The sequence below is a fragment of the Catharus ustulatus genome, chromosome 2, assembly GCF_009819885.2.
Source record: "Catharus ustulatus isolate bCatUst1 chromosome 2, bCatUst1.pri.v2, whole genome shotgun sequence".
NCBI classification, from domain to species: Eukaryota; Metazoa; Chordata; class Aves; order Passeriformes; family Turdidae; genus Catharus; species Catharus ustulatus.
In genome coordinates this window covers 109,460,877-109,488,310 of record NC_046222.1, presented here as the reverse complement: position 1 = coordinate 109,488,310, position 27,434 = coordinate 109,460,877, and the positions used below count along the sequence as shown (strand labels likewise).

Genomic DNA, 27,434 nt, shown 5'->3' with positions numbered 1-27,434 from the left:
TTTCACACATCTCGGTTAAAATAGGTTTAAGTTCTGCATCTGTGCTTTTCATGCAAAGCTATTTTAAAGTGAATTGCTAAGTAAACCTACTTTGCCTTTTGTGTTACTTTTCTGTTCAGTGCATAGGGACACTGATATTGAATGCCTCTAAAAGTGCTTCCCTTGTTTACATTAAAAACAGTCTCTACTGGAAGCAGAAATGTGCTCGTGTAGTACTTGAGAAAGTTCCCAGTTTGCTTTCTGCTCAGGGACCAACTGCCAAGAGTGAGCAAAACCCAACTCAAAATTAGATCAGTACATTCTGCTTAAGATTTTGAGCCGAATTGCTGAGGCCACCTATGTGGCCTGTCTTGTGTTTGACATCAAAGAAATCGAAAAGGATGACTTTTGTCCTTTGTCACTCATTTTGTTTGTAAACTCTCAGGTTTATCTCTTCATCACAAGGTCATTAAAGTAACATGCTGACATGTCTGACAAGGGTGCAATTTGTTCTGCAAACTGCTTTTTCGTTGTGCTGAAACAGGGCAGCTGATTTTGGGAACAGCTTTTTGAACAAGCATCCTCTTGTCATTTCCCCGACGAGGCAATCAGGCTGTAGCACAGGTTGCAAACGACAACCTCGGAGGCATTGACATTTTGTCAGTAATTGCCAGAAAATAGTTGAGGGAGATCTCCCATTTGTCATATACTTCTCACCATAGAAGCAGCTTTGTGAACAGGGAAGAGAGATCTTCCTTTCCAAGAGCTCATACTATGCCTCCTGTCGTTATGCTGGGGTCAAAATTGCTCTGCTACTGCATTTTCTGTAAGCTTAGAAATGAGGACCCTCAGTTTCAGACTCTGCAGCAACACATTATTAAGGTCACTCAAAGTCAAGGTATTAAAGCAAACAGTTTTACTGGATGCATAATTAATTCTTTCAACGGTTGAAGCAAAAACATTTATCTTAGACACCTTTTATGTTTCTGAACATTTTTGTTAATATACAGTGACCTTATGCCAGTTGGCTGGAGAGTGGGTCAAAGAATACAACGGTCCAGTTAAATTTCAAAGCATTCACAAAGGCTCCATAAAAAATTTATTAGGGCTGCCTCCAATAAAAAAATTTCAAATGTGACTCTCTTTACAATAGTGCATAATTACTGCTTTTTCAAAGTCAATATCCCTCTTGACTTTCGTTAACTAAAATTGGAAACACCCTATCACTTGATTGCAATTAGTGTCTGTCTTATTGATAAAACATGTACTCTGTTGATTGTTCTATATGTATGTGAAAGTTTCATCTTAGAAGGCAATATGAACAAAATCAGGAGTAAAATATCCCATTTTAAAAAGTCTTGTTCATATTGCATATAAAAAAAAAGTTGCCCTGTAAGCTGTAATGCATGTATCACACTCAAATTGATGTCTCCCTCAAATAACAATAACTGAAATACCTACAGAAGTATTTAGTTTAAGTTTGTATTGGGGTTTTTTTTTTGGTTTTTTTTTTGTTTTGGTGAGGTTTTTTTGTTTATTTTTTGTTAGTTTTTCTGGTTAAATATTATTTGGGAAAGTAACTAATGTATTTAGGAGCCTTTGCATGTGTAGGCTTTAAAAAGGATAAAAAATCCCAGTGCTTCTGTCACCTTTCCTGTTTTGCAGTATGTGTTCAAAAGTCACCCAACTAGCATTACCTGGTTACTCTTTTTATCATATGCAAAGGAAGGTGGACCTCTTAGAAGAAAATACAGTTACAGTATTAGGTGATTCAAAAGGTATATGAGTAAAAGAACAATATTTTAGAGATAATTTCTTCCTATGAAATGTTTCAGTTGAGACATTTTTAATAAATATGGGATCGTGTTGAATTTATTATATGTGATATTGTAAAACACTAAAAAAACCACCTTTGAACGTTTAACATAAAAGTGTGCTGTTTTCTCCCTCCTTTACTTCCTCTATCTGTGCTCCCTTTTGCTCTTGCTATTGTACTATAACTCTTTAGTATTCCATATCTGTCCTCGTGTAGCACCAGCTAGTCCTCTTAAATCTCCCTACAAGCCTTCCCCCACCCGAAGCACCGACAGGAAGAAGGCAACTTCACCCTCCACTGCCAATGCCATGAAAGGGGCACCTGCAGCTGAAGTTACTCAGGTGAGTTTGTAATGGTTTTGATTTCACTGCTGGGTAAATTGATGCACCTTCTGCTTGTTATCTTTCCCTTTACATGAATACAAATGAAGTTGTTCCCTGCTACATGAAACAGCAGTAGAAAAGTAATCCCTGCCAACACCTGTTCCCTTTGTGCTCCTCTTAAGCAGCATTTCAATATTTTTGTCCTTATGGGAATCAGTGTTAAGTGCTGGTATTGGAACACCAACACCCCTGTTTTCAGAGAACTGAGGCACTGAAGTGTATGTTTTTGGACTTGCTTGTAACTTCTGGGAATGTGGATGATAAATAATATTCCCCCCTGAGTATGACTATCCAGTCTTGCTGGTTAATGAGTCAGTTTCATATATTTTAGAAACTCCCCAAGTGTATTCATAATGCCTCTGTTTTACAGCAATTGCTTTAACTCTTTCTGTGGACATTTTTAATGCTGTTTGCTTAAAAGATGCGTTATCGATCCACTGTACTTTCCAGAAAAGAAAAGGCAAGTCACTCACTTCACTGAGTCTACATAGTTTAAGGCTTGCTTTAAAAAAAGTCTGTGTTAGGGCTTTAATATTCACATAAAGTCCTGTATCTAGTAATACTAAATGATAGGGGGATTCATGCCATCTAAATTAGCTGCAAGTGAGAGAAGCAAAGATTTGTGTAGTGTCATTCTTAGGTATGATTCAGTGCTACATGCAGCAACATTTCTGTGAGATGCCTGTTTGCACTGCTGATCATGTCTAAGCAGGGGCATATGGATGATTTTGAAGATACTATCCAGTGCCACCACCCCTCCCAAGCACTCTTGCAGAGGCTCTGATGTGTATTACTTATCTGAAATTCGCGTGCCCTGCACACACAAGACAGGAGTGGGTGTGTGCTATGTCTGTGTAAAATAAAAAACTATAAATAGCACCTCAGTTGTGAGCTGCTGTTTAAAAGGCTTTTACAAGTGTGCCACACAAATCTCTTTATATGCCATCTTGCTAATAAACAAACAATCAAATGCATTTTTTGATTTATTGATCCTAATTATGGAAATTAAAATGAACTGTGCTTCTAGACTGAGAAGATAAAGAAGGAGAAGCGACCTGCAACACCTGGTTCATCATCTGGTATGGGATCTCCTCTGAGAAGGTCTGATTCTCCTGCTGCCATGTCCAGAAGATCTGCTTCCCCTGCAACACCTAAGTATGCCTTTCTTATTAGTGGACTAATATCCTGTGAATTTCTCATTATCTGTAAATAAGGCATAGATTCTTGAGGAACTTCCTTTGAAGTGTTGTATAAAATCTAGTTAATGTTACTGACACACTCATACACAGATGGGCAAGAGGAGAGGTGTAGATGACAAATCTGGTATCTGTAATATTGTGTTAGTACCCACTAGAGACAGTTCTCTCTACTTTTCCTCAGTCTTGAGATTACAGTGCATTTCATTATTCATATGAAATTTTACTTCACATTTATTTTTAAATATGCTTTTTTGTTGTTTGATTTTGAAGAAACTGCCTACTGTGAAGAAATGCCCTCATCAAAAATGCTAACTAGAAATTCCAGCATTTAATATATGCATTTCCTATTGTTGGCATGACCATCTGGTGCCATAAATACACTTAACTATGTGTCATCTAAACCATTGGTTTTAACCTTTGCTCATTTGCAGACCTCTGTGGTTTTGTTGCTTATTTTTAATTTTATTTTTTAAAGCAGAGCTGTGCATCTCTAGCATATCTGGGTTTACTGGCAGCAGACCTGCTTTACTTGATTGTCTTTTGCTGAAAACTGTATTATGTGTACCACAACTTGAAACTCAAGTCTAAGCAAATGGGTCTCCAGGTTTCTTAGAACAGAGTATTAAGTCTGGCTCTAATGTACGAGTATGCTAACGTAGTCCTGGTCTACAGTACTTGTCTAATTTATTTGGCTGGTTGATTGGTTTGGGTTTTTCCCCCTAGACCCTGTTTGTGGGTGCCACTTCTGTCTTGAAAATTGTCTTATTTATTTATCTTTTTAAATCTGAAGCTGGCCGTATTTTGAACTAGGCTTGATGATCCCCTTTCTGACAAATTTCTTCTGCTTGAAAAACCAGCTGGTGTTCCTTTTCTGTTTCAGCTCTGAGGGCATAGCCCTTTAGTGGGGTATGATTTTGTGTGTGAATCTGATGTTAGACAACATAAGGAAACCATCTGACTCTCAGTATTCTTTCTGGTTTAGACATCCCCTTGCATGTAACTGGAACTGCAGTTCTTGGTTTGTCTTTATAAGGCTACAAATTCTCAAACTTCCAATATTGTATATTTAATATCATCAGGTTCTTGGTATGAACTGCATCCATTCTGTGAAAAACTGAATGAAATGCAACGTTAATGACAATCAGCTTTCTTATTGCAATGTTGAGCAGATCATTGTCTAGTGGCACTTTGCAATGTAAAGTAAAACAAAAGTTTGAGCTCTAAGACTGTATATCATTCTGCAAGTACTAATACTCCCTGTTCAGAATGCATTTTTCAATTTGATCAGCCACTATAAGAGACAAACCAAAACACACACCAAGAGACACATTTAGTTAAGCAAAATAATTGGTGGGAAATTAATTAGCTGAGAGTCAAGTGTTTCTTGCTGGGCAGACGAAGGTTAGTGTAGACCATCAGAGAGATGAGAGATGTCCAGTGGTTAAAAGAAAAAGTTCTTAGGAGACAGCTCTTTAGTGCTTCATGAGAAAGGTATGCCCAGTCTTAATTTGTAGCACTAATTTCCATAAAAGATTAGGAAATTATGGAGAATTTTTTTTTCCCAGAGGTGCGTATTATGATAACCTTTGTACACTAAAATGTTCTCATGCCTATAAGGAATACTGTTTTTAGAAGAAGCAGCAGACGCTGCATGAAGGAATTAAGAAACCTGCTGGTGTGTTTCTTTATGATTGTGAGCCACAGCAGTGATTCCTCTTTTTTTCCCCCTCCTTCTTTCTCAAGGGAATCTGATTCTGACCACGGTTAGAAATGTTATTACTGAGCATTTAATCTTAACGTGGCCCAATTAGAACACCCATCTTGACCTTATGAGAGATACAGTAAATAGAGCTTAAATCCATGTTTATTACTGATTGCAGAAAGAGAGTTCTGCTTCAGCACTTTCAAAACTTCCCCTCATAATTCTGAAATAAAAAAGTGCCCTAATGACCATATTGTGTTATTATATATAGACGATAATAGTGATAATATATGCATTTTTTCATGCAGCTCAAATTGCACTGGTAATTTTCATTGAGGAGATAAGATTATACAGTCTAAAGGAAGGTTCCAAAAGCCTTACTGCCTGTATTAAAATCCACTGTCCAGCAAGATCATTATCTGACATTTAAGTATTATTTAAGTATAGGTATACAAATACTCATTCTCCTTGCAAACCTAACGGTCTTTTATACATTTAATCTTTCTCCTTCTAGCACACTATATGACTGAAAAAATACCTTGGAAGAAATAAGAATATGTATTGTACAGCATTAGTAGTTAGTGATCCTGCATAGCACCTTAACCTCTAAAGCTGTTGAAGAAAGGATCAAGTATGACCAGTGATTTACATGGCAATTAGGCAATTTTCTAAAGAGTATGTGACTTGACATTCAAATTTTCTTGGTATTGTTGTAGTTACTAGTTCTTCACAGTTGTCATCTTGGTTTCTGAGTGGCAGTAGTTTGTCTTCTGAATATGTTATTTCATTATTTATTAAATAAAAAGCTCTTTTTTATCATGGTAAAGTAACTGAAATGGGCTCAAACACGGCAATAAAACTTCAGCCTAAGGAGACACAGTGATTAATGGCAGAAGAGAGTTGTAGTAATTACATAAATAAAATACTAATCTTTTGAATGGGCAAATTTTACCAAGAAAGCAAAAAAGGTCAGCCCAAAAACATAACAGCTGAGATGAATGAACAGACATAGATGTAAAAAGGAAAAAAGGGGAAAAAACTAAAAATATGCTGAACGATAACTAAAAGTGGGGAAGGAATTCAAAACTTGATGTTATTTGGAAAAGTAAATATATCAAAAACTGTCATAGAAATAAATGCAAAACTATTGTTTTGAATCTTTGTGGATCTGAGTAAGCTGACTAAGATGAAAGTTAATGGATTAGAGAATTTAAACAATTGAAAAATTCTTTAATTTTTTTCAATTGTTATTGGATATTGATGGTGTAAAGTACTCCTTTTCTTGAGATCTTTTACAAGATCAATAATAACAGGATGAGGGGTTTGGGTAATTTTTTGTTTCATGCTTAATCTTCAAAGATCTATATATTAATCGGTTTATTCTTCCAGTATCCCTCAGAGAATAGGTAAGTGTGCTTTCTTATGGATCAGGAAGGCAATAAAGCCAATGTCCTTCACGTGTCTTTGGGTAAATAGTCCCTAAATAAATCAATGGCACCTGACTGAATCAAGGAAGTAGGATTTAGTTGTAAGTGTCTTCAGATGAACAATAGCATAAGCCAGTGAATAAAAATCGAAAGCTGTGACAAGCCTCTCTGTCACATTCTTTTGCCAAAGCATAACCTCATGAGAGAAGGAGAAAGGGTGAGGGGCAAGGTGACTGCTGAGTCGTGCTGCTGATGGGTGGTGGTTCATGTTTCCTTTCTGGATCCCAGGCTGGGCATTTTCTTGCTCATGGTTTCACTAACTGAACCCCTCACCTGGTGGTTCTATTGGGTGACAGCCCCCTGTAGCCTGGGGGAAACATTTTTGACATCAGAAATGTTCATACTCAGTCAAATTGCAGGATACTGATGGAATATGAACATAGACTAGTACAAAAAAAGTGCCTCCCAAACTCATAAAATGTTTTAAAATGAGTTATTGGAAAGGTGTCTGTGGTGAATGCCCCACAGAAGTAGCTTCTGTCCTGCAGGACCCATTTTAGATTTTATTTTGTATGTACTACATTTACTACTCTTGGTTTTTCTTTTGACTTGTAAAGATTAAAACAATGGATAGAATGTTGCATCAAGAGTATTTGAGGGATTTTTCAGTAGTTAGCTAGATAACCGGCCAGTTCACCATTTTGAAGCATCTGTAATAATGCAGCTATTCAAAAAACTATTCTACAGACCTATACTGAATTTCTTCTCTTTTAAGAAATGTGAAAGAGAAATCAATTTGGCTTTTGCTACAAAACATCAAAACTAAGGGTGAAAAAAACCTCTTTTGAGAAAGTGTCACAGAGCAGAAATGTCGGAACCCAGAAATAGCTTGTGATCAGAGCGATGTCAGAAAGTAGGCTTGAGAACATGCAGGTCCTTGGTGTGGTTTCAGCAGAGTTTTGTTGAATTAATGGAGAGAAAGTGGAAAAATAATGCAGCTCTGGCATTGCTGAAGATTTCTGATTTGCAGTCAGCCTCATAACCAGTGACCTGCCATGTCAGTGCTTTTCAGGAGACCATGCTGTTCTCTGCCCTGCTGTTTATGGCCAGAGCTGGATGTGACCTCTGATTTGTGTGCTACATGTGTTTTATTTTCTCTGCTTAGCAAAAAAGTAAGCTCAGAACCCCTCATATGCTTTTTCTGAGACATTTTTCTGCAGAATGGACTATCCCTTTTGCAATGACATAGGAGCTATTGTAATTAAGAATCAGTGGATTCTCACACTGATAGATGTTCTAGCAGTGCATGTTGTAGCTTCTTTCATGCTGCCCCCATGTCAGCTCAGGGCAGTTAGGTGAGAAAACTAATGTCTTCTTGGAGAGAGGAAGGTGCTTCTGTACTCCCCTGTAAAATCCAGTTACTGAGAATGAGTATGGTGTCTGACAACTGACATGTACCACTTCTTGGATTTTAGTGATTTGCCATCTTAGTTCTCTAATCCTTATCAGGCATAGTTCTGTGTTTCCCACTTTCTTATCATGGTTTAAACCTAAACAGGCCCCTATACAAGTGATTATAAGGGGTTTTTTTTCTTAATAATTCCTTTTTTCTGCCTTCTCAATCAAGTTTGGCTCTTTCTGGTGTTCAGCAGCATAACTTAAATACTATTTAGAAGGAGTGTTTTTCCAGTAACAGTTCTGCCTGTGACAAGGAATGTTAAAGATGCTAAGTTGAGAGTATGTTTTAAACACAATGGGGAAAACAATAATACTTTCTACTGGTATCCAGTAAAGGATATAAAAATTCTGAAAAAAATATTCTTATTCCTGATGGACTTCCTCAGCTTTGCACTCCACACGCTGCACTATTCTCATCCTTGCAGTATCAGCCTTTTCTATTTTTCTCACTTTTAGCTACTTCATATGAAACTCTACTATTTTCTTGTTGTTCTCATCTAAGAGCCTGTAGCAGTTTTGGTAAAAAAAAAAAATAACATTACTATATGTCTAGAAGTTCAAAGATGCTGTACCTAAGTAACACATTCAGCACATGTTTCTAATCCACCAGCTGAGTTGTACAGCCAGTCTGCTCTAATGCCTATGCAGTGCAAGATATGTGGCTCCCATGACTAGACTCCTTCCTACTGATCTCTTTGATTGTCATGTCTTTATTAGAGAACAATTACTTCTTTACTAATACTGAGAATGACTCAGCCTTGGTTATTAGACTTTTTTGCTCCTTCTGTCACAACAAGTAACATCAAAAGCATTGCAAGGAGCATGTGGTAAAGTTGGAAATGTGAACCAAAGCAAGAAGGGACTCTGCTTTGAAGAAGTGTCTAATTAGCAAGAAGCACCCTCTGTGCTGCAGAAAAACATGAGGAAAGCGTTTTCTCTTTATTTATGTTTTTATGAAATGCAGTTGGAAGTGACTGCAATGATGAGACACCTGTGAGATGTACCACGTGTAGGTGGGGCCTTGAAATCTGCCTTTGCTTTCAGAAGGACCTGGAAATCCATTTATGTCCTGAAGAGGAATCTAAGACAATGCTAAAACCAGATTTGGTCAACACAACCAAACTCATTGGCTTCTCCCATTGCTGTTTTTTTCAAGAACTCAATCAGACTTGCCTGTTCACCTCTTCCAAAGCCTGTTTCTGCCATGGAACAGCAGGAATCATGGGTGGCAGCAGGATAGGAAAGGATAGGGACCTTGCCCACAGCACCACATCCCACAGCAGGCAAAATAAGTGACCAGGATCAACCAAGAGCCCAGCAACAAAGGCCTTACTGAGGCAAGTCCAAGGGCAAGCCAGGACATCATGTCAGGATCAGCAGGTTAGGAAGCCAAGAGGAACAGGCTTACCTACAGCTGAGCTCAGCCAAGGACCAAGGGCGAGGACCTGAGCTGACAGGGAGCTCCTGTGCCTATGGGCTGGGGGTACCCGAGGTGAACTTCCAATTTACTTGAGTGCTATTGCCCCTACAGCCTGAGGGCTTTTGGAGTGGTGGCTTTTTCTGTGGTTGCTCTTCAGTGGGAGTAAGAAAGCAGGGATGGTGCAATACTCTGCAGTGTTTTCCTCACCACAAACCAGGCAGCTCTGAGTGAGCTCCTTGTATTCTCATGTCTCAGCCTCTTTCAAATGCAGTCTAATATGGTAGAAAAGAACCCTTTTTACTACAGAATTCATGAGTTTGGGGAGAAGTTGAAAGTTGAAAGATGTGTTATTTTTATTGTCTGCTCTGTAATGCAAATGCTGTTCTGGTTGTAATAGTCTCTGACCACACAATACTATAGTTAGATCTATACAAAACTTGCCACTCCAGTCCATTCATTTTCTGCTGTTTTTCATGCTTGTGGTCTGCCAGAATGAGTGTATAGTCCAGAAAGCATGTTATAGTATATGAAACTCTATATTGTGTAGATGAAAAAAGTGATAAGGGATAATACGTGTTTATCATAATTGCATATCCAGGAAGAAGGTTAGAAATACATGTGTAATGTTCACTTTAATGTAAGATAATTTATTCTAATGAGACTCACATAAATCATTATTTTAAGATTGTAATCTCTTTATTCTTATACTACTTAGTCACACATCCTAGTCTTTCTTAACGTTACAAGTGCTAGTTACCGGTGTTACATAAATAATGAAAAGTGTTTGTGTGTAGTTTTATGTTTCCTGGTGATCTGTTTTCTTTGTATGCACCAATTTTCAGTGAATATCAGGTATCTTTACCCTTCTACTTCCCCAGAACTGACTTCAGGGTTATCACTTCTCCTGAAGTGTGCAACAGCCTGATGAGCAGTAGCTGCATTGCTGCTGTGCATTGCCATCACCAAAAGTGCAGTTTGTGAAAGGCTGCAGAGGCTGAGTTTGGAGTTGTATTGGTGCTGAAAAAAGCACTAACTCAAACAGTGTTGCTGACAATATAATGGTTTGATTAGTTCTGTTTCTTTCTGTAGTACCCAGCCTTACCTTTCTATATACTGGTATTTGGTGCTTTTTTGGAAAATCAGATACTATTAGAAAAAGACCACAGCTTGGAAGGTGGTATTCATATGAAAGCAGCACTCTGTAGCTCATTGTAATTTTTATAGACAGAGAACAGTCGTAGCTTTGGTTTACATGTTGAGAAGGACTGTAGAAACAGTAAAGTTAATGGAATTTTTTTGAAATGGATGACTAAAATCATTGGTTTAGGTAGTCCACAATTTTCTTCTCTCACCCAGACCTTAGATAGTGTTATTGGTTTATTTTAATGAGAATTTCCTGTAATTGTGTGAACTTCCATGTCAGTTCCATGCATTTTCATTTCTGAATGTATCCAAGTGGTTCTTTTCAGTATTGAGCAAAACAGCTGATACTCCTCTATAACCAGAGACAAGAAAAAATGAGAAATGTGAAGATGCAATTTGACTCCAAGCTGTGTAACATCTGGCCTTGATTTTTTGTTTTCCTTCATCAGGACAGTTGCAAAGACTTACCCTCAGTCTCCTAAAAACACCAAACAATATCCAGCTTCTCCTATAAAGCATCGTGCCACTTCCAGTCTCAGCCAGGAAACACCTAAAAAGAAAGCAGATAAGGAGAAGGAAAATGCCAGTCACCTGAAGTCCCCAGGAGCACGGGCTGATGATGTGGGCCAGGTGGCTCCTGAGAAGCACGTGCCTTCTGCTGGAAAATCTGAGAACAGTGAAGGTGAGCCTTATTGCAAGATGTTAGTGCTAGATACCATGGGTTCCTGAGACTTTAAACAGTGATGAGCTGTTCCTTTAATGAAGCTGCTCAGTCACAGGCTTATGAGAATGTGTAAAGATACCCACTGGAAGCTGTGACTACAGTTTCCACTAATGTACCAAAAGCACTTGTTAATGAGGATGTGAAAATGCTGACATCCAGGGATGCCCTTAGCTATTCCATCTTTGCTGAAAATGCTGAAGTGTGCTTTTAAAAAGGTGTCTTACTCCTCTGAGCCAGGCCCATTTCAACCTTTGTACTAACCTGGAATTGCTGGGCCCTCTCTTTTGTTCCCTGCCTGACTTTCCACCCTTGGTGTCTTCTTCTAGGGAAGATCACAGCAGGAACCAGTGATGCAGAAGAAGCTGCAAAAATTCTAGCTGAAAAAAGACGACAAGCCCGCCTGCAAAAAGAACAAGAGGAAAGGGAGAGACAGGAAAGAGAAGAACGAGAAAGGTCTCTCTATTGCTTTGTGAAAGTTATTACCTAATAATTTAACCTGTACCACTGAACATGCTTGAAACTGTGGTAGTTTTGGAATCATGTGGGAGCTTATGTGTATTTGTTAAATTCTTTAATCTCAGACTCATATTTCATTAGTGTCTTTTGCATTCAGTATAATTAGTGAAGTTAGAAAATAGTGATTTGGCCTCTTCAAGAACCCTGAATAAACTCTTGCTTTTCCAAATACTTCAAGCATGTCCATGCTGAAGTGCACACTGCAGTCTGGACATACCTGAAGTATTTTATGTTCTGAAAAAATATTTGAGATGGCTTTAAATGAGCAAGATCACATAGCAGAAACAGTCTTGCAGCAACAGGATATGCACTAAATGGCAAAGCTCGAATCATTCATAATTAACCTGAAGTTCATCTTCCTGCCCAACTCTGCTGCAGGCATTGAGGGCTCTGAGTGTGGGCAGAATGAAGGTTGCTGTGTCTGAGCAGTGAAGTTCTGGCTCTGTTTTGGGAGCCGGGTTTAAGGTGGTTTTCCACATGGGATGCTGGTTGCAAGTGCCAGCAAACCGTGCACTCCCTTCAACCCCCTAATAGTAAATCACTAATTCTGCATGTCTAGATTCTGCTTTGGGTTTTCTTATTAAAAACCCAGAGTGGGTGGGGTGAGAGTGGAATGATCAGCTCCTGCCACTTACAAAATGCTTCTTAAGGAGCATGATGTCCCTGAGTGGGCCAGGGAACAACGCAGGCGGAATTTAGACCCACTCCTTCCAGTATTCCACTGTGTTTTGGGACATTTACTGCTACTGATCCCACCTGTTTATCTTCAGATGAAGCAAAGGATAAAAGACCTTGCTTGTTCATAGATACCAGCATTCTGGATGTCAAGTACAGGGGAAGGAGGTTGTCTTTGTTTGTGAAACTTAATTTTATTATTGACACTCTAATTGAAATTGGAACAGAAATGTTGACTTTGATCACACGTTTTTCAATGGAAATTGTAACTTTTATGAAATATTTTAGGCATTAAAAGTAAGATTGGAGTGAAAGCTTGATAGCAACCTGAATTCTGAGCGTGTGCTCAATGCCTTCACTGTATCCTGGCATCTTTCATGAAAATATGTGCTGATGTATGTGTTATCAGTTACTGATGTACATACAAAAGGATTCATGCTAAACATGATGAAGCCTTTTAAACCTTCTGTTAATTTTTTGCAGGCTTGAAAGAGAAGAGCAGAAAAGAAAGGCAGAAGAAGAAAGACTTCGTCTGGAAGAAGAAGCTCGTAAGAAGGAGGAGGAAAGAAAACGCGAAGAAGAGGCAGCTAGAAAAAAGGCAGAAGAGGAAGCCAGGAGAAGAGCTGAGGAAGAGCAAATGCTAAAGGAAAAGCAAGAAAAAGAGCTCCAAGCCAAACTTGAGAAACAGGTATAATCTCAAACAGAAATGTGAAATTTTTATACATGCAAAAAATTTACTTAATATTTGGTAGTCTGCCTGAAATAATGGCCTGTCGAGATTTTAGTGGGTCTGGGTCTTCAAAGAGACAAGAGCAGTTGTTGGTTGCTGTGAAGTTGTTTGTTGCATGAATACATCAGTCGCGAAGGCAAAGAGTTCAGAGTATTAAAGTCTAAAAGTTTTCTGGCATAGAGTCCCAAGCAGAAGCAGCAGCTAAAAACACAATTCTAAAACAATCTTCCTACACTTCTCAGAACTTAATTCTAAAGCACAAAAGTAGTGTCCTTACGCACAATTTATGCATATAGTGCTCTCTGTTCACGTAAATGGTTCTGTTTTATCTAGAAATGCAAGCAATGTTCTACTGTTTTCATTTTGTCTGGAGCTAAGTTACTGAACTTTAAACTAGGTTTCAGGGCTTTTTACTCTCTTAAGGCACTTAGAGTATATTCCTACTTACTTAAACCTAAAACTTACACTTCTACTTCATGTCTGTGTGACTTAATAGATTTTCATTTCTCTAAAGGCTTTAATTCAATCCCTGCATTCTTCTCTCTCTCTGAGGGACTCAGGCTTCTATTTTATACACTCCAACAATGGCCCTAACATATTTTACACATTTTGATTAGAGGGAAGAAGCAGAAATCAAAGCCCGTGAAGCAGCTGAACAGCTTCGTCTTGAAAGGGAGCAAATCATGCAGCAAATTGAGCAAGAAAGGCTGGAGCGGAAGAAGGTGGGTATTTGCATCTCAGGATAATGATTTCATTTCTTGTTTAAATACATAACCCAGGAAGCACCCAGTAGTATCTACTAACAATAATCTGGAGGGATTAGAGGTGAATAGTTACGGAAAATTTAGTATTTGTTACTTGCCTGTTAGGGGAACATGGACATCAAAATTCGTACAAAGTGGAATTGCCTGAGGCAAATGACTTTCTACAAGGCACTGAGCAAACAAAGAGTCAGCCTCTACCTGAAAAGTTAAATGCCTGACAAACAAGGCATGACAAGGCAAATGTCAGTTGCTGCCCAAACCAGGACATCACTAACTACTGAGAAATATGAGTGACCTTGTTTAAAACTTTCTCAACAAAACCTCTGTGTCATTAATTGAGAAAGTTTGTGATGAACAGACAGTTTTCCCCCACCTGGCTGTCTCTGGTTGCATTATGCAAAGGAGCAGGATTGTCTGGCCAGTGCTGTGCACAGAAATGGCTGAAGCTGCATAAATTAACTTTGTTTACAGCTGTGTGGCAGGAAAGAGAACAGCTGCAGAACCCTTGTCTGATTACAAAAGGTCATCTATCCATGTATGTTATTCCAATATGTTCTAAATTGTTCACCACTGAACTGGAAGCATGTTGCAGTTGCAGATTAGAATATCAAACCAAAGTGTTTTGCATTTCAAATAATCTCCTTTTTAATGAAGAAAGAAGGAAAACAAAAGTATTTTAGGGTAATACCCTAAACATTTCCAGCAAGAATAACTTCAGATAGTTAATTTTGCTCTTCTATTCCAAAAATGCTACCTATTTTAAAACGAACTGTTTGGAAATAGTCAGAAAAGCAACTAGATTAAAATAACCACTATTGGTTTTAAACAAATGCCTTGTTCCAGAACTGAGCATAACTCATAACTGCAAACACCTGGTATTAAAATACTTGTTTCTAAAGTGCATCTGCTGAGAAAGTCATGTTCTCTAAGATCTGATAGGTTAAAGCCAGCTTCAAGATGTTTTCTATCTTTAATTTTTTAAAATTTTCTTATTTGTTCTCCCTTTTCCAAGATAGGCAGAGGGGATGTCATGACTGTAAAGAAAAGGTTCTTTGTCCTTTTTTCCCCTTTCTCTTGTGTTACATATTCTGTCTGCCATCTCATCCTCAAATTTATTTTGATTTATAGAGAATAGATGAAATAATGAAGAGAACAAGGAAGAGTGAAACCCCAGAAATAAAGGTATGAAACAGTGTGTGGTTGCAGGATTTTTTTGTTTTGTTTTATTATCATATGTAGAAATTAAATTCTAGGGTAGTTCCATGATAGTAAGTGTACTTAGGTACATTCTAGACCCAAATTTTAGATGCATTTCAAACTGAGAGTGACTGTTGCTGGTGGCACAGTCACAGCTTTTATACAGCCTTTGCAGGTAGGATAATTGTCCCCCTCACTACCTAGCAAAGAGCAATAGCCCATTCCTGCATGCTGGAGCTGCAGTGTTTGCTGCTGTTGATGCATCTTCTTGCTTTGTACCAGCCAGTGAATTAGTTACTGAGCTCTCTTTGTTATGCCTGTCAGGAATGTGGGTTTGAAAAGAAGGCAGTTGTGTCCAACTAAGAAGTGACAGGTTCTAATCTGCTGAGGAAACTGTTTGTTCAGTTACTTACAGAGAATGTTTTCTTTTTTAATTAAAAAAAAAAAGCTATGCCTAACTAAAAAGGAAAAAAAAAGCCCTGTCTTGCTGTTGGTGTTTGTCACCCTCTGGCCCTGGGCAGTCTCACAAGTTTTGAGTCCAATCAGTTCCGTGAAGGTTACAGTCCTCCCTCTAATACAGCTGAATCATTGCTTGATTTCAGAAGGAAGAGCCAAAACTGGAGATCCCCTCAACTTTGAATGTGGAAAAGCAACCAAAGGCCCTTGTTCTCAACCAGCCAGGTAAAAAATGCCATATTTTTCTGACCTATTTTCACAGTTGAATCTCTTCAGATTTTTTTGATCTGAGGCAGAGCACTGTGTATTATCATAAGTTCTTTGCTTTCATCTCATAAAGAACAGCTCCATTTGCATCAGTGACAAATGTTAGAAACTGCAGACAGCTTTGCTTTGCCACTTAAGCAAAAGCAGAATAAAGTTTCTCCTCCATTTTAGTACCTGATGTAACATTTTTGTCAATTAAATGTTCTAATCTGCCAATGTTTGATTGCTGCAGCCTACCTTCAAATTCTGTAGGTAGAAAATTCTTGCACATAACCAAGTTTTTTATAGTATGACTCTAAATCTTACATTTAATTAGACATAATAAAAAAGAATATGTATCTAGAGGACTATTAAATAAAATTTGCATATCTGACATTTATCTATATTTTGCTTACTTCCCCAGGCTAAGGTTTTCAGTATATGACATAAAACATTCTCTTCCTTTTTCCTCTAATTTAAAAGATGTATCATAAAGAGCAGTTTTGGAGTGGAATAGAGGGATGACAGTATAGTATGATGAGTAATGGACTAAAGCAAGTCTACTGCATTGTCAGTCTCTACTCAATCTATAACTTACACCTATTTAAATAACAAAGTTTCTACTGTCATAATTTCTAACTTTCTTTTGTAGAGATCAATGGATTGGCAACCTGCCTGAAAAATAAAAGCTTAGAAAGTGCTGCTTCTGTAATCCCTTCCCAAGATGTAGTTGCTAATGGACTGAAGTCAGTTTCAGGACTTATTCAGCTGGAAGCTGTTGATGGAAAATCTAACAGCATGGAAGATTCAGCAGATGAGGTTCAGTCCATGGATGTGAGGTACAGACTGGATCTACCAGCAGGATTGTGGAATTCCTATGAGATGTGGGATTTTGAGGGTTTTTTTTGTTAATACTCTACTGCTTTCCTTCTCATGTCCCCCCACAGGCAGCTGAGTGTGCATTGGGTGTTCTGATCCTGCCAGGAAGCTCCTGGCTGTTTGATACAAGAGCCACAGAACCTTATCTCACTCTCACATATCTGGGGGAGGGAACTCTGAAATCCTTCCACAGTCCTTACTTATGAATGCCATACAAGTTTGCCCAAATCTTTCAGTTTTGTGAAAGCAACCACTGCAGATATACTGTTCTGATGTCACCATTTTTTAATTTGGCTGCATAGCTGTGATGCATGAGCATTTCTGCCTCCATACAACAGAATAAAGAAAATAATGGATGTAGAATTTTAATTACTTTACAAGTAGAAATGTATGGAAATCAGTAAAGAACTCTGGTTTCAAATACTCTCACATTTTGATGGAAGGACATGCAGAAAAGAAGGATTTTTAATTTTTAATTTTTTTTATTTACATGTTTATATATATGTATAGGCAGTTAATTTAAGGCTGCTAAGTCAAAGCTAGGTCTGAATTTTTATACTGTGCTCCCTTAATCAGTAAGCCAGCTGAACCTCTCATACTGTCTCAGTATTTCCAGAAAATATACATAAATATCTAGAAAATGTCCTGCTGGCACTGACCAGAAGACTGTAGCCCATTATTTGGTCTCAGAGAGTGTCAGTAAGAAGAACTAATGAGGGAGAGCACCAGAGCCTACCACTTTCTGGAATCCAAGATCACTATAGTGTAGCCTTAGGGATATTGAGGGTACAAGTTTGCCTTGGCCTTTTAAGTGGCCACTGGTTAACATGTTTGTTGCCCATGAGTTTATCCAACCCTGTTTTTTTTTACCGGCTGATGTTTGTGTCTAGGACCTCACCTGGCAGCAGTCTGTACAGTACAGTCTCACTGGGTAGAATGTGTTCTTTGATCCCTGTTAAACCCAGTTTCTTACTGGGGACGTTGGACACCCCTTATATTTTCTGTTGTAGGATTTAATGCACAATAGTTTTGCCCTCAACTCATCCACCACCACATCATGGTTTTAGAAATGTCTGTGAAAGCATTCCTCTGCCTTCTGTTCTCCAAACTAAAGAAGTGAAGCAGCTGGTTGGTTGCAGCATTTCAAAGTTTAATTAGGGGATTTCTATCTCTGAAGTATATCATAATGTCCTAGGACATGACTTTTTATTTTAGTTTTGAGATGTATGTGCTTTGAGTAAGTGTTTGCAGGATCAGGACAATAATGTGAAATATGCAATAAACATTTAGGTAAAGGAATGGTGCAGGGGCTGAAATAATGATCTGTAAACTCAGTTCGGTAAACAGGAAATGAGTGTTCATGTCACACAGCTACCACAAACCCTAATCATTAAGGGATATAGGTTAGGTATGGCCTTCCATCCTGAACATGGCAATATCTTTTTTCTTTGGATTAGGACATTCTCTAGGTAAAAGCTTTTGCTGCAGCTGCCTTAAGATAAGTGGTAATTTCTGAACAGTCAGAGGTTTAATTTGATTGTTGCTTAATGAAAAGTTATACCCTCTTAATCTGTGTCTTTCTTCCTTTGTGTTTTGTGTAGCCCAGTTTCAAAAGAAGAACTTATCTCTATCCCTGAATATTCACCCATGAATGAACTCATGCCAGGTGTTTCTTTGGACCAAAATGGGACGAGTAATGCCAAGGCTCTTGAAGACCTCTTGGATTTCACAGGCCAAGCTACCTACTCCAAGATGTCCAGTGATACCCTTAGCCTAGATGACTGTAACAAAAACTTGATTGAGGGATTTAACAGCCCGGGACAGGAAAATACACTTAATTCTATCTGTTGACAGCCTCGCTTTTCAGCAGAACAGATACAGGTACAGTATTGTGATAAACATCTTAGGTATGATAAATTGTGATTGCTTGCTAGCTTCCTAGAATATTGCAGCAGTTGTACACAGCAGTGTGGAGAGAGAAAGAAAGCTGTTCTCCTAGGTATTTAAATTCAACATAATCTTTGAGATTTGCAGCTGCCTGTAAATTGGCATCATATGCAAACTGACTGTATCATAGCAACCACAAGTATCTGGTAAATGGAAACATTTCCTTTAGGCATCCAGAATTTCTTTATTAATACAGTACATTTCCTGTATATCTTTGGAGCCTATTTGCATTAAGAAAACTGTTAAAAGTGGGGCCAGTCTAGGCCATGGTAGTTATTGCTGCTGCTTACTCTTTTCTGCTGCTGTAAAACTTGCAGTGTAGAATCACATACCCTGAAAAGCCAGCATAGTAAAAAAACATAGTAGGCTTCAGTGACAGTTTCAAAGTACAAAACCATAGTCAGGTTTTTTGGAAGAGTATATTCTCTAAAATACAAAACTGAGGTAATGTAACTTGCATAACTGACTTAATATTCTTCTCTCTTTTTAATTGACAGAGGTTACAATTTCTGGAGGATATATATCCCTGTGATGCTACTGGCAGTAAAATATGAGCTTGTCACTTGAAAAAGCTTCTGCAGTCCTTGAACACTGGATTTCAAATAATCAGAGCTGAATATAACTTGTCTTCCTAGGGAATATATTGAATAACCGGCTGCTTTTGGTAGAAACCAATGATGTAGAGCCTTGATGTTTCAGGGAAGACAGAGTGTGCATTAGAATTTGAGCTTTAGCTGCTAATAAAGCACTTATTTCTTCTTTAATTTAAAATTCATCTCAACACTTCACTGTGATTTTTACCTGTGCATTTTATTTTTAAATAATTCTTTCCTAAGATTGATCATACATCCATTTAGACATCTTTTTCTTGTAAATAATGATGGGGTTTGCCCACAGTGCATTGAAACAAAATAATATAATGTACTTTAGTTTTGTGCCTATCTTTTTTTGTCTTTAATAAGGAGTTATTGGCAACTTTTATGAGGTGTGTAATTCAAAACTGTAGCTGAAGAGGCTTGAAAAACATAGCTGCTGGAATCAAAAGAGCCTTCTTATTGACTGTGGAGTGTGGGAACTATCCCTTTATGATGATGTTGACACTTTTAGTCACTAGTGGCACTTACTGGTTAATATTAATTAGTCTGGGAGCAACTATCAACTGTGTTTAAAATCGTATTTGTGTAACACTTGTAAGCAAAGTAGGCAAAATGCCAAGTGTAACCCCTTAATATATATGTAGTATAGCTGTAGTAGATCCGAGTGAGTGATCAGGAGGGTGGCACATTAACCTTTGAATATGCAGACACTTGATTGATACCAGCAGGCTTTCTATCACACAGAGAAGTATTTTGTCTTCCTGTAGGCTCAACAAAATGGGATTTGGTCAGCAGCAAAACAATATGTGAGTGTCAGAAACACAAAGGCCAAAATGCATGCCAGGAACAGTGGGGGCCCTTAACGTTCTGTAAACATCTGTGTGGAACAGTCCACATCAAGATGGACAAGGTCAGGACGTCATGTGCCATACAGTGTTAACTTTATTTCTGTTGGTGAACCTTTATGCTAGATCAAATGCTGCTTTGAGGACATTATGTCCAGTCCCTTATAAGAATAAATTATAAATACAACTCTCTTTGGACACTAACACAAAAGACGTGAAAACTTGGGGGGAAGGAGGTGTTTTTCTTTTTTGTTTTTCTTTTTTTTTCCCCACATGTAAGAGTTCATATAGCATAGATTGACCTCAGTTGTAGCACCATTCTTGTGCTCTTAAAAGTCAGCAGTGGGAAAGTAATCAGTGACATGATGTACAATGCCTAAAAAAAATCCTACCTACAACAACCCAGCTCTATTTATGTTCGTGTACTTCAAAGAAATATTTTCTTTTGACTGTGCAGTAAGCTGTAGCATGGTACTGTGTCTTCCAAATTAGTCCTTCATCTATTTCCTAAATAATAAACAAACAGAAACAGTTTGTTTTGCTGTAATACATTGTGTTTGACAAATGTCATATTATATTTTATTATGGTGTCATTGTATAACCTGTAGATTTCTGTATTTGCATGACCTGTATAGCATGTATAAAGGTGAAATACATTTTCATTTATGACTCTAACTTGTTTCTTAGCACTTTTTATTCCCACAACAGTATGACTGATTTAAAAATACATGTGTTTTAATTTGTTCTGAGGTATTTTCTGAAGGAGTACCCCAGGATATTTCGCCATTGTTCCCACTGCCATACATCCATTTGCTTTCTGAGGTCCTGCCAATACACTGAGGAAGTGCAGGCTGGTGGCCAAAGAGCCTTAAGATGAGGACTCCAAACTGTGGCATCCAAAGGGCTAGTGACAGTATAGGGGCCAGTTTGCAGCCCCAGCCTCTGCTCTCTGGCAAAGAAAATAAGCAAAAGAAAACTTGAGAGCTGTGGTAAGTAGACATTGTTTTGTTAATGTGCAAGAGCTGTTCTGTAAGGGTACCAGTAACAAAATGCTGAACTTCACTTAAAGTTACATGTACACACTGCTACTTGGAAAGTAACCAGCCTGGAGCTGCTGTTAGTTCTCTAGTGAAATGCTGAGGGGAAGTTTTTTTAATACATTTTTTTAAATCATCACTTCAGTCAAAATTGCAAATGAGACAATCTGGTTTTATGATGAAGTATATCAGTGCTTTCTATGGTGACAGTTCATTTCACTTGAATTGATGCCTGAAACATTCATGTTATTTGTCCACTCAATTATTTACTAAGATTGAAGGAAACAAGATGAGTATTTGTGAAGAAATTGCATATTTACCTTAATATTCACTTTCAAATGTAACTTTTCAAATTTGGCTGAAAGGTACTCTCAACTGAGGGGTTAAATTGGTTCTTTTTGCTTTTGATGATGTAACTTCTTCATAGCAGCACCATCCCAGTGTTTGCTGCTGTGAATCAAGACTGTGCAATGACCTTTACTTTGAATTTGTCAGTGCTCTGCAACTGCAGCGAATGATCACTAGTGATTCACACAAGTCCTTGATAGAGCTTTTCTGCTGTTATTTTGTATAACTATTAGTAAGTTTACAAAAGATAAATAACACCTCTGAGGTAATTGGGCATCACAGTTTTCTGATCAGGTTCAACACTTTCCTTGGTGTTGCCCTGGGAAATGGCATCCAGAGCTTGCCTTGGGCCACTGTGAAGGCTCTGAACAGGCCTCTTGTCTTCCCAGGGATTTAATTTCAAAATAAAATTGGGTTGGTGAGGGGGGGATCTGGGCCCCCGGGTTGTATTTTCGTCTGGTGATAAACAGCTAGAAGCAGGGGGAATCATCCTCTCTCCTTTAATTGTACAAATGAGATATGTGCAGAAAGCTGCAGAAATAGCACAAATGGCTATTTTGGCTGTCAGGGTGGGAATCTTCCCTCAGACATAAAGACAGCAGAACCTTTCCCTGCTTCCCACATCACCTCAGTCCCAACTTGACAGCATCTACAGCTGAGGTGCCCCTGCCACCACCCTGCTCCTGCTCCATGCATTGTCAGTGTGGCACTACAGCTCTCCTACTGCAAGGTAGCACAGTGGCTTTCAGCATTGATCATGCTGGTGGGAGAAGCCTGAGATTCCAGGATAACTGGGCTTCAGTGCTGTACAGCAGCCTGGAAACCCTAGAAGAAGATATCCTTCCCATTAAGGTTTAAACTGTATTAAAATGTAGGTAGTTCAATATTCAAGAGCTGAAATCTAGACTGAGGTTTATATCCTGTTTTCTCTAAGCCTGCCTGTGTCCTGCACAAGAGGGAGACTGTCCTGTAAGCAGCACAAATGAAGCTGGTAATATGCCACCCTTTTTCCTGATTTAGTGACCGCTGGGACTTCTGCCTTACCTCTCTTCTCCCTCCCTATTCAAGAACAAGGTGGACACTAAAAAAAGTCTCTTCATTTGTTTTCATTTCAGGATAATGTTGTTCAGGTATTGGTTGCCTCCAAAACCAGCATGAAGAGTGATGCTTCACCTATGCTGCCACTGTTTATGGGTGCACAAAGAGACCTAAAGGGCATTTATCTGACATTGGGGATGTTGATTTTCAGTATCAATATTAAATTCTGAAAAGTGTCTTATTACTGCTGAGCCGCTATGCTAAAATCTGGAAAATATATTGTATGTTGTGACTGAATGCAATTTTCTCTGGATTTTCTTTTTGATCTTCAGTAAAGCAGGTTTTAAATTCAATCTCTCCAGGATACATACACTTTAAAATAACAAAACTTAAAATACTCAGACACATTTTTGCTAGTACAATAAGACCAGTCCAGAACACCGGACTGAGCCAGAATGTTTATTTCTCCCCCACTTTTTTATCACATCAATCATCTATCTTACCCATGTGATGTCCTACAGCTGAAGAGTAGATGATGTTGTTCACTCCAATTGAACGTGTCTGTTGAAGCATGTGAAGTGGAAAAGTCCTCAAAATTGCAGGCAGAAACTCTAAGAGAAATTATATTTAAGCTTTTAAAATTATTACCTGAAGTATAAGAAAATGGTTTCTTGATCACCGGAATTTAGATACTTGTTTTCTCCCCAGTAGCCTTGTTTCCTCTGCAGCTTGTATATGATTTACAGCATTTTGATTATTCAAGACTGAGCTTAGTAATGTTTTTAAACTAACAGATTTGGTAATTACCTGAGGCCTGCAATTTTCAGGATCAAAACAGAGGCTCTGGAAGATAGCATGTCATGTTCACTTGGGAGTTTTACAAAAATAGATGTGTATCCTTGGTATTATCAAGCCTTCATGATTTCCAGAGAAAAACCAACTATGATGCAGGAGAGATCTGACTAATAGAAAGAGCAGTAAGCAATGAACTGTGTGCTCTAGGAAGTCCTTTCTTTAAGAATAAGTTTTTTAATTGTTACATAAATAGCTTAAAATAATGCCTTGGGCATTAGCTTTTATATTTTCAGCAGCTTTGCATACTACTTTAGATCTTGCTGTGCCTATAAGGAATAACTTGAAGTCCACTGTAATTGTAGGTGATTGACATTGTACAACAAAGGAACCAAGGACATAAAACTGCATAACTGAAGAAAAAAATTAATATGTGTAAGAGATATTCAGAGTCAATGAAATTACTCTGTCAATATCTTATGTTTTTTTTTCTAATAGCCCCTCTCACCAAATTCAGTGAGCAGCACAGTATGCAGGATCAGGGCAATACCTGTAGAACCGTATTAACATGCACACATGTCCCTTTTCAGAGTAACCTCTCTTTTAAAATACAGATGGCAGCATTGTCTGAAATACAATTTTTAGCACCTTAAATATGCAGAGCTGTGGGGGTTTATACCACTAAATTCTATGGAGTACTTCTAATTTTGCTGGTGTGAAATCTCAATCAGGAATAATTTTTACTTTTTTTTTTTTCTCTTTCATATCAGTTTAAATACAGAAATTCAAAATGATACAAATTCTGCCCATTGCCTGCTGAAATGGGCTTGTTCTCTGAGTTCCTGGACAAAGACTGCCCACACCACAGCTGGCAGAGAACCAGAAGTCCAAGGAGTCTTTCAAAGACTAATTGTGTGCACTGGTGTGTCAGGGACAGCACTGAAACCCTTCTGGCATTGGCAGCAGGTACAGTCCTGGTCAGATATGGCTGAAACTTCCCCAGCTGAAGACTGGTTCAGAAGTTCTTCCCTTTTGGCAAGCAACATTTGTATTTCTAACCTACAGTTTTATAAGCTTAATTTATGCCAATTTTCTTGGGCCAGTGTTGGGCTTTGGGGCAGGTGTCCTGTAGCAAATGAAATTGCTGGTGGATTTAGCAAATAAATGAGCTGATGAATGGGTGGAGGTCACAGTCACTGAAGAATGCTAAGACACTGCACATATTTACTACCACATAATTACTATTGCAATCAGTATCAGTCATGCCCACAATGTTGTCTCAAGCTGGACATTTTGAAATTTTCTCCTCAGTGAAACTTTCATCCTGCTGTTTTACTGCAATTTCTCCTGTCACCTTTTCAAGACCTGACTCTTGCACAAGCAAAGCATTGCAGCCTTTTTGTGCCTCTGCCTTCCTCCTCAAATTCACCTGCTGTGGTCTCTTGGATGATAAGCTCAAAGCCTTTGTTTTTAAAATCCTCTTACTGCACTTATGTCACGCATTGGTATTAGTTCATTCACCGAGATTGTTTTCACTGGTATTTTGCCAAAACCCTACCAAGTTCACACGGGCTGTATGCCCAGCAGCAATGGCACATTTTCATGTGTTGTTGCAGGAAAGCCAGGATAACTTTATAAATAAAACACTGGCTTTGTTACGTCATGAGAGCCCAGGCTTGCTGGAGGCTCTCTTTGAAGAGTAATGTGGTGATGCTATCGGAGCCAAGTCATGCAGTTAGTCATCCTCTCACATTCCTTCAGGTTCTAATTAAACAATTACTTTCCAGCTTTCCTTAAATTTCAAGGTTAAAGAATGTACGATGTATTTCCTCAAAGAAGAGCGAGTTAATATTTGTTGCTTTGAGCCTAAACTGAAAAAAGTATCATAGTTCCACAGGATACCGTAAAGAAAGTCCTTATGACTGAATATGGGGGTTATTGCTTTGTTCTGGATCAAATTCTTTTCTTGTCTGCAAAAGGTGTTACAGATTTGAAGTTCCTTTGACAAATAACCTCAGGAATTTACTTAAACCCCAGTGTCTAATTTTTTTATAAATTGAGAGAGAGCTGATGCTCCTTTGCTGGGGATTTAGAGGTTTAGCTAATTTTGTTCCACCAAATGATAGAAATATTTTTTATTACTATCATTAGAAGAAGCAAATGACTAACATGCCTGCAAAGAATTAGGCAGCTCACGCATTTCATAACAGGAGATGCACTTTGTGGTTTGGTGAAAGCATTTTGAGAAAAAAGTGCCTGATTGCACTAAGGGCTAGGGATGGGTGAGAGGAGGAAGAAGAAAGTATTAATGTGAAACTCCCTCAAAAGCAGAGATCCAAGTTAATGAAGCCATGCAAACCTAATTAGGAGGCATAACAAGATAGTGAAGTACAAAAGAAAACATTTCCCTTTAGGTATTATGAGAGGTTGCCTGTAAAATCATAATTTAACCTTAGACAGCAGTTCTCGATGGTGGATCAAGATCATCTTGTGGGTGTTGACTCCACCAGACCCTCTATCACTGCTCCATGATGCCTTTTTGCTTTCAACTATTACCATCTACAGGCTCTGTGTGCAGACACCAAAACGAATTGTGTATGACAACCAAGCCAAACCACTCCTACTACAAGATTTTAATGTCATTTATCTGGTGCACCTCAGTGGAGAGCAGGTGTTCAGCAGCAGCTGCTGTGGTGGTCAGCCCTGGCATTGTAGGGAAGTCAGGTGATGCTCCCCAGCACAGCCTGGGGAGCACATTCCTTGTTCTCTGCCTGCTTCTGTGCCTGACCTTGCCAGCAATCAAGGAGGTTTTTTGTTTTTGTTTTTTTTTTTTAATTAGCATAATATGGTTCAACAAAGGTCAGTGCCAAGAGTAACATTTTACATGGAAAATGAAATACCTCCCTGAAAGAACAGATCCATAGGATCAGTCTGCTGTCAAGGGCTAGTTCCTGCTTTTAAATTTTCGGTAACTTCCATTCATCATTTCCAAGTATTTAGCATGCAAACCACAGCTGTGCTCTTTCCAAAGGGAATGTTTACTAAATTAAGCATTAAAGGAATATGAAAGTGATTCTCTATTCTAATGATACTTAATTAGAAATAAAACATGGAAATAGATTGAAATAATTAGTCTTAATAAGCAGTAATTGCCAAGTCTTGTGCAATAGAATAGCCTTCCCAATTTAGAGGTGGAGAATAATGATGCTGTGGAGCTACTAATAGACACTGATTTAAATATTAATTTAACTTGTAAAGTATGTGTGAGTTGTTTTTTACTTATACTACATGGTCCTAACCACTGAGATCCTCATGTATCCATCAGGATAGTATCTATCCTGCTATCCATAAATAGCAGGGTCAAGACCATCTGAGGCAACATCAAGTAAATAGGTTGATAATGGAATTTGATAATTTATTTTATGTTATGTAGAAGTTCACCCTGTACACACAGAGGCTGTCTGACTGTACTGAGAGCTCAGTTTTTGTTTCAAGTCTGCTTAGTTTTAAGTCTCGGTGCAGAGATAGCCCTCTACATGTAGAAGTCAGGCAAACCATTACACTAGCTGCAGTAGCAAATAATACCAAATCTTTTTGACTGTTAGCTCAACTTTCTGAATCTTGATAATGAAAGCGATGCCTGGAAAGGCTGACCTGGAACAGAGGCTAGACAGAGCAAAAGGGATAAAATAGGTATTTATTGAAAGGATACACCTTGGGCAGTGCAAGAGCCTGGCCGGGGCTACACCCAAATCAAATCCAAGATGGATCCTGGTCCCAAGTCTTTTATAAGTTTTGGTTCATTCTACATATTGGGGTCAATTATCCAACCATAGCCCCAGGCTATGAAGTATCAGCCCCCTGGCTTGCCCCTTTCCCTCGTCATTGTTTCTACTTTTTGGGTATCAGTTGTCCTTGATTCTCTAGCTAGAAAGGGATGGTTTTGTCTAACTATCTTGTGAAGAGAACTTACTAACAACTAATATGAAGTTTCAGAGTTATACACCAAGCAGCAGAGATTCTGAAAAATATAAAAGCTATTACCCCCCAAGGCATCAAAAGGGTGGCTGCCTATACAGTGATTAACCCACATATTGCCCTATATGTCAAACTGGGA

General features: G+C 38.4%; 1 protein-coding gene across 6 annotated transcripts in view; it reads left to right on the top strand.

Moving 5' to 3' along the window:
* MAP7D2 (MAP7 domain containing 2) overlaps positions 1-20,777 on the top strand; it is an 81,762-nt gene extending 60,985 nt beyond the window's left edge. For 4 of the 6 annotated variants that reach the window (XM_033051069.1, XM_033051067.1, XM_033051072.1 and 1 more), the window contains 11 exons: positions 1,988-2,136; positions 3,206-3,333; positions 10,977-11,209; positions 11,578-11,704; positions 12,926-13,130; positions 13,790-13,894; positions 15,065-15,118; positions 15,736-15,814; positions 16,488-16,674; positions 18,316-18,595; positions 19,159-20,777. In XM_033051069.1, the coding sequence (XP_032906960.1) occupies positions 1,988-2,136; positions 3,206-3,333; positions 10,977-11,209; positions 11,578-11,704; positions 12,926-13,130; positions 13,790-13,894; positions 15,065-15,118; positions 15,736-15,814; positions 16,488-16,674; positions 18,316-18,565 (1,517 nt within the window). In that variant the 3' untranslated portion in view covers positions 18,566-18,595; positions 19,159-20,777. The remainder of the gene's footprint in view (positions 1-1,987; positions 2,137-3,205; positions 3,334-10,976; positions 11,210-11,577; positions 11,705-12,925; positions 13,131-13,789; positions 13,895-15,064; positions 15,119-15,735; positions 15,815-16,487; positions 16,675-18,315; positions 18,596-19,158) is intronic. The other 2 variants (XM_033051070.1, XM_033051068.1) reach the window with 1 other exon arrangement.
* The last annotated feature ends 6,657 nt before the right edge of the window (positions 20,778-27,434 follow it).